General features: G+C 43.0%; 1 protein-coding gene across 1 annotated transcript in view; it reads right to left on the bottom strand.

Moving 5' to 3' along the window:
• Positions 1 to 2663: 2663 nt before the first annotated feature.
• ext2 (exostosin glycosyltransferase 2) overlaps positions 2664 to 7348 on the bottom strand; it is a 23509-nt gene continuing 18824 nt past the window's right edge. Inside the window, exons 11-15 of the mRNA XM_037695475.1 lie at positions 5716 to 5882; positions 4946 to 5089; positions 4627 to 4755; positions 4038 to 4120; positions 2664 to 3646 (exon numbers count right to left, since the gene is read on the bottom strand). Coding sequence (XP_037551403.1) covers positions 3508 to 3646; positions 4038 to 4120; positions 4627 to 4755; positions 4946 to 5089; positions 5716 to 5882 — 662 coding nt within the window. The 3' untranslated portion in view covers positions 2664 to 3507. The remainder of the gene's footprint in view (positions 3647 to 4037; positions 4121 to 4626; positions 4756 to 4945; positions 5090 to 5715; positions 5883 to 7348) is intronic.

The raw sequence follows: 7348 nt of genomic DNA, 5'->3' as shown, positions 1-7348 counted from the left end.
GATGGATGGATGGATGGATGGATGGATGGATGGATGGATGGATGGAGCTGCACTGTCCAGGTGAAATGAAGCTGTTTGAACCATTATATAAATGCATAATAAACGCGTCGGGACAGCGGTGATGTAAAACAAGTGTGACTTCTACAACAGGAAACACGGTACTTTAATGATGTTTAGCTGTGGAGTCATTGGAAAATCTATCAGAACACTTTTTAAAAAACATCTTTCTTTTCTGATCACTCCTACCAAAGAAAACCCACAAGTTATTTAACATATATGCTGCATCTTCATACTCCTCAAAACCTTCTGTTCATCCTCATCCGTTCCACAGTGAGCTGGTCGACTGCTCTGTGGCTTAAATTTGACAAAATTCAGTGTTTCAGCAGTTTTCATCACTTTGATCACCATGAAATTTATTTGGGATTGCACATCAATAATTAGGATGTGATCTTGTGGTGTCTGCTTGAAGTCAAGTGTCAAAACGGTACGTTTAATTTAAATCGTTAAAAAATGAGCAACAAATTGACACAAACTCTTCAGATCTGGTTGAACCAACATCCAGTGCATGTTGCGAGGAAAGCATGAAACTTCATAGTTTTACGGTGATTGGAGCAAATAAACCTTTTTGATTTAAAAAAAAACAACAAGTTTTTAGAAAATGTACCAAAAACAAGCAAGACTTTAATAATAAAATAAATGTTCGTGTTCTGAAGTATTTGCTGAAAGGTTCTGGCAGGGTTCTGGAGCTGGATGCTCTTAAAAACAGCTGGAGGAGTTAAACTGATTTAAATTCTCTTTACGGAGTTTCATAAATTTAGTTCCATCGCTACAAATCGAAACAAGCTCTTCTTTTCTATTGAATGTGTGTGTGTGTGTGTGTGAAACCCAGGATATTTTAATCCACACACTTTATAACCCAACCCCATAGCATGATACAACTTTGTCATGCTTTACTATAGAGAGGCTGATTTGTTGTCACCTAAAAAAAATAAATTAGTTTGATGACTTAAAACAATTTTCACCTTCAGAAGCACCGATGATTCGAACACCCAAGATTTTTATGTTCACTTTTCTTTTTGGTGGATCAGAACAGCACCGACCTGACAGCACAGCAGATCCCCCTGAAGTCACCCAAACGACATCAACCCGTCCAAATGTGGGGCATGTGCATGTGCCACCTCAGAGAAAGGAGGGTGAGCACGGGGCCCTGTGTTGGATGGAGGGCGCCCGCTGTGCTCTGGTGTTCTGGGAACAGGACAGCACACACAGCTGCACCCAGGGGGGTAAATGCAAAACAAACATGCCTCACACATGCTTCCTCCTCAGCTGTCAGGGCTCTGCTTTCAAAGATTTAGCCCCCCCCGCTCACTTCCACTGTGCCGGTCGGTCCAAAGCTGCAGGGTTCGGGGGCACAGCCGGCCCAGGAAGGAGTTTTAATGAAGGCCGAGCCGTGAGAGGCTGCAGAGACAGGATTGAGTGTCAGGATGGACAGGACCGCTCGTCTTCGGTTCAGCTGCTCAGGTCGACACGTCAAACACCAAATTATATTTTTGATTCATTTAAACCTCATGGCTGTTGCATCGAAGCTCCTCGAACAATAAAAACACTCGTTTTTTACGGTTTGTATGACTGTAGCTTCATGACAACACCTCCTGCTTTACTGCAGCCTCAAATGATATAAATGTCCATTTTCTTTTACTACTGAATCAAGCAATCAGTAAAGAAATAAATGTATAATTTAATGTGCTGGTTTATGTTTTTGCATGCACAATAGATTGAAGTGTTACAAAACCCTTGGAAATGTTACTAATACGATGCCGTTTTATGTTGTTTATTGAAGTATTTTAAAATATCGTTTTATTAAAATTGGCTGGTTTCTCTCTCGTTGGATGATTTTTGGAAAGTTGTTTTTCAGGACGGTGCGGCTTAAAGAAGCTGCGCTTTCAACTGAATCTGCTCATGTTTGTGCTGATTGTTTGATTAAAGTTCAATAAGTTATTGCCATTTGGTTTGGAATTAATTTGTTACAAAATAAGATGTCAGGCGGTTATTACAGCCCCCTGCACTCCCCGGCAGAATAAAGTGCATGTTTCATGTATGAACTTCTAAACCACTGGTCAATATTCCGTTAACATCAATGAATCCACAAAGCTGCTCCAGACAGACGGTGTAAATGTGCTCCACCCTGCGGCGCTCAGCCAAACGTTGTGTCGTCCCTGCAGTCACCGTCTGAACACCCACAGCACCCGTCCCTCCGAAGGGACACGAGCGCTGAAATGAGATCTCCTAACCCGCGACTGTCACGTTAATTGAAGCCGACAAAAATACGAACTGCAGCCTTTTGAACTGCCGACACTGAGCAGAGGATTAGGCAGCGAATATTAAGAGCAGGTGACGGGAACATGGTCGCATGAAGTCCCGCTCCGGACGGGACAGACGGAACCAAAGGCCGACGTGGAAAAGAAATGAAACGTCTTACATCATCTTCTTTCCATCTCACTCACACGGACAGAAATATATGGAGACGTATTAATGTTGTCTTTACTTTATGTCATATACAGCTTGATGCATGATTTTGAATTGGACAACAATGATGTGAAAACAGTAAAACATCATTTTAAAGACTGCAGCGTTCAGTAATACAGTCTAAATACTGGACATGAAATGAATGTGGGGAATACAAGTACAACAAAAAGGCCTAGACAAATTAAAGATTGAATTTTCCATAATTAAAATACAACAAAGAGTCAAATGTAAGGCAATACGCTGATGAAGTGCTCGTAACGAAAATGACCCGGGAAGATGCTTGAGCAACATAATCACTTCTCTTATGCACATCGATATAGAAATACAACAAAATACTTTCTCAGGCTTTACAAAAGTACATTTAAAAAGAACGTCCGGTAGCAGATAGTTTTGTCTCAATTCAGCAGTTACTCTAAATCTTTGATTTATGAGACCAGCTTTGTGTCAGAGCCCAAATGTGATTGTGTAACAGAACATTCACAGCACAACATGTGTGTGTCATCACAATCAATCACCGTGTGAATAAAGCCTGCAGAGAGATGTCAGCATCATTAATCATCTATTTATTACTTTTGTCTTTTTATACAGGACACCTAAAAAGAATCAGATTTGAAAAGAACAAAAAAAGGGGAGTAAAAAATGGTTGGTGTTATAAATTAGGACTTTTATACAGCTGCAAAATATAAATATGTACAACATGCACGTTGAATCCAGAGCCGTCAGTTGTGACCGTCTGCAGCTTCATGTAACATCCATGTTTGAAACATGTCACATTTTCCATGTAAACATGACAAACGTTACGTTAAAGTTCACAACTAATCTGGTTTCAGTGACATTTCAGGCTGAAAACTAAATGTCACTTGAACTCAGAGTGAACACTTGACTTTTCATTTCAATACTGATATGTTGACATGATAAATGTTGGAGACCAGACACGCGGTGCTGAGGTTGGGGGGGCGTCCATACTTTAGATAAAGCTGCTCACAGGCTGCCGATGTTGGGGAAGCTTTTGAGCTTCTCTGGAAAGTCGTCTTTGTAGAGCACGGGGTCCGCACGGTGCTCCACCACTTTTAACGGCATCGTTCCAAAAACAGACGCAAACTTGTTGATGCACTCGGACCTGGGGAGGGAAATGTATTTCAGATCAGGATGAACGTCAAATCACTGCTTTTTAAAAACAATTATCTGAACTCGACCAACTTCTTTTTAACATCAAGTGTACAGTGAGAAACTTGTTACTGATATTTGATTTGTTTTATCTGCTGGGCGTCGTTGAACGCCAGCAGGCGATGGAACGTCTTCATTCGATGTCTTTTCAAAAATTATGCTCAGTTTTTCAATTTTCACAAAGAAAATTGAATTAAAAGTGATTCTGGTCCCTTTAAATATTCAAATGAAGAGTTAGTTTTAAACTTGTTGAAGTCCAACCCACATAAATCGACATGTCTGCGTGTGACAGAAAATCTAAACGTCAAACTTGTTCTGCTGCTTTCACCAACAAACCATCGTACCTCTCCACCATGTGCGTCTGATCCAAGGACAGTCCATCAATGGCAGTACATTCAGGACACTTGAACTTTTTCCGGGGGGTCACCTGAAGAGAAACCAAAGTCGCCCCAGTGAGACGTGCACACGTCCATGATTTGTTCACGCTGCGAGGCTCAGACAGAAGCTGCTCTCATTTCATCAGCGTTTGACTCAGAACCCAAACAATGAACTTGTGAATGAATGAGTGGAAAGAGGAAAGTGAGAGATGGTGGACACGGTTAAAAACAATGATTTACGTCTAAGGAAACCTGCTGGGAGATGGGGGGGGGCAGGGGTGCAGGTGTAGGGAGGTGTGGGTTCATTGATGTGACAGACAGGTATGCTCAAACTCTAAACATGCTCAGAGGGGGAGTGGCAGTGAATGACACCCAGATAAGGAGGTCAGGCTTAACCACAGGACCCCTGCACCTGGGGGAGACAGTGTGTGGAGGTGAGGGGGGAGAGGCGGTGGAGTGGAAGGGTGAGAGCTGATCAGAACCAGAAATGTTGCTCTGCTCCTTCAGACTCCCCCTGCAAGTGTAAAACAACAGAGGCAAACAGCTGGGACTGCACCTTTATGGGGGCTTTTCCTGTGACGTTCGCCACCAGGAAGTTCATGGCAATATCTTCACAGTTCATGTGCGCGTCCACCCAGTTCTTGATGTCCCCGGGCATCTTGTACGTGTACAAGTAATTGTAGTACTGAAACAAAAGCAGATTCAACTCTCACTGCAGTGAATATAAACGTCTTCACTAGAAGAAGCTTTACACTCTACGGTTACAGTTTCTTTAAAAAAGGTTCTATTTATTGTTGCGAAGCCACGAGAAGCTCCTGAAAAATAAAACTTGTGTGAAAACCAGAAGAGCCTTTCGAAACGCAGCCAGTCTTCACCTTGTGGTAGAAAGCAGCTCCTGTTAGGACCATGGAAACCTCGTTGGTCCACTCCGACTCATACTTCCACTTCCCCATTTCATGGTCCCAGAGGTGCAGTCGCCCCGGGTAGCCCACCAGCCTGTCGGGGAACTCTCTCCACACCTGCAGGGAACAGCAGAACAGGAGACGGACCGTCTGATGTGTTCGGCTCCGACGAAGCACTTTGGTTTAAAGAAGAATGATTCACATGAAGTTTGAAAGCTCAGGACCAACAGTTGTCTTCGTCCATCAGTGTTCACTCCTTCAGCTTGGAGCCCAAACAAGAATAATCACAACTGAACTTTAGATACCAACAAAGCCAGGAGCAAATAAACAAATTAAATAAAAAACTGCAGGACAAACAGTTTTGTGTACAACAAGCCTACAGCAGCAAATTTCTGCCTTTTACACAAAGTCAGGTGTCATCAGTCAGAGGACTCCTCGGTTCTGCCGGCAATTGCAGGTAATTACCCTTAAACTGAGCACAATTTGATTCAATAGGTTTTAAATGGATTCAGGTGATTGTGCAGCACAGAGTGGGGCCGGTCAGGTATGAGAATATGGAAAGCATCAGCTGCAGCCCCGTCATCTCTCTCACCACATCAAACACATCCAGCAGGCAGTCGAACCTCCAAACAGTGAAAACTGTGAACAGAATCTCTGTGAGCAACTTTGAAACTCCCAGATCAAACTGGACTTTTCTTTGCACAACCTGCCCCCACGAGAGAGACGATCAGTTTTCTCCTCACCTCGTAGCCAAACTGCAGTTCATCAGATGTCAGCATGATGATGTCATCATCAATGGCAAGCACCGCTTCTGTCTCGATCTCATCGTAGGGGAAGAAACGGTTGCTCAGTTTGTTCTCTTTGGTTCGCACGACTTTCAGAGGAACGCCAACTTTTGGCCAAAGAGACTCTGCCAAAACAGAAGTATGACTCATTTACTAAAACAATAAAATAATTCTTGCTATTAACTCATTGGCAGTAAACTAACAAAGTAATTTATCCATCTTTTATTCCAAAACAGCCACGTTTTGCTGGTTTATATTAAATTATCTGGCCATGTCTGCCCTACTAACAGTAAACTGACCCTTTCTGAATATAAGCTCTATAAATCCAAACGTATCGGTGTCTGAGGAAGCGTGTACGCTTATGGTGTTATTTACCACACGCACAGATTTTGAACTGCAGTGCACAGTTGTGTGATCTCAAACTTGTGATTGCTCCACCAACCTCAAGCGCCTGTAACCACACGACAGCTTCTCAAGTGGTTTTTGTTCAAAGCTCTTGGGCAGTGTCCACGGCACGGACGACAGCAGAGACGGATCACACGGGACGTGTCCCGTCACTAAAGGACCCACTGTGATCCGGCAGCTTAAAGGAGGAGCCCCTAACCATGGCGGATGTCTCCTGTCAAACGCTATTGTCAGAACAACTTTGATGTGAATGCCTTAGGTTTTGTTTTTCCACTCTTCCCATGTTGCTGTAATTCCTTCTTCTATTTCCAATGTTGGGGGAAAAGAGTAGAAATGAGAAAATTATGAGCCATTACATGCATTTTACAAATTTTAGCCCCGAGACATGTTTCAAACACAGCTAACCAAATCTCCATGTTCTGAAGCTTTGGTTTCGGTTTATAAATGGGCCTTTTACAATTATTGCTGCTGTGGAAGTTAGTCTCAGCAGCTGTACAGATGTTGAAAAAGTCAGGAAAAAAGAAACAAATGAAGAGAATCAAAAGAACCTAATGTAATTTCTAGTGTGTGCCAAAAACACGGTCTTCAAACACATCAGATCAATTCACGCTGGCCCGTGTGCCGTGGGTGCCGCCCGTCAACAGCCCCTCGTTAGTTCTAACGGGACACAAAGCTGCAGCCAGGCGCCAGTGAGGACTTTAATAAAACTCACAGACATGAAGGAACACTTGAAAGTTGTCAGTCTAATCTCACTAAAACTCTTGGAACAGCAGGACGTCAGATTTCTACCATTGCTGGATTATGGTGCAATCTAGTTTACTGGTGGTATCGTGTCGTTCAAACAGCAGCGTGTGGACAAACCTTTTGATTTATTTTGTTTAACTTTTATTTATCCAGGTCCGTCTCATTGAGTCACGAGGACTCGTTTTCAAGAGAGACCTTGTTTTAGTCAGATAACACAAAGTGTAGACAACAATAAACAACAACAAAAGTAATAATAAAGTTGTTTTGTGAAAATTGGTATTGTTAGCATTGTAGTGCCGTTAGCAGTGTGGTGCCGTTAGCAACATGGTGCTGTTAGCGGCGTGGTCCTGTTAGCGGCATAGTGCTGTTAGCAGCGTGGTGCTGTTAGCAACATAGTGCTGTTAGCGGCGTGGTCCTGTTAGCGGCGTGGTGCTGTTAGCGG

This window comes from Nematolebias whitei, chromosome 2 (genome assembly GCF_014905685.2).
Source record: "Nematolebias whitei isolate Nwh7 chromosome 2, NemWhi1, whole genome shotgun sequence".
NCBI lineage: Eukaryota > Metazoa > Chordata > Actinopteri > Cyprinodontiformes > Rivulidae > Nematolebias > Nematolebias whitei.
This window is presented reverse-complemented; position numbering and strand designations above follow the sequence as displayed.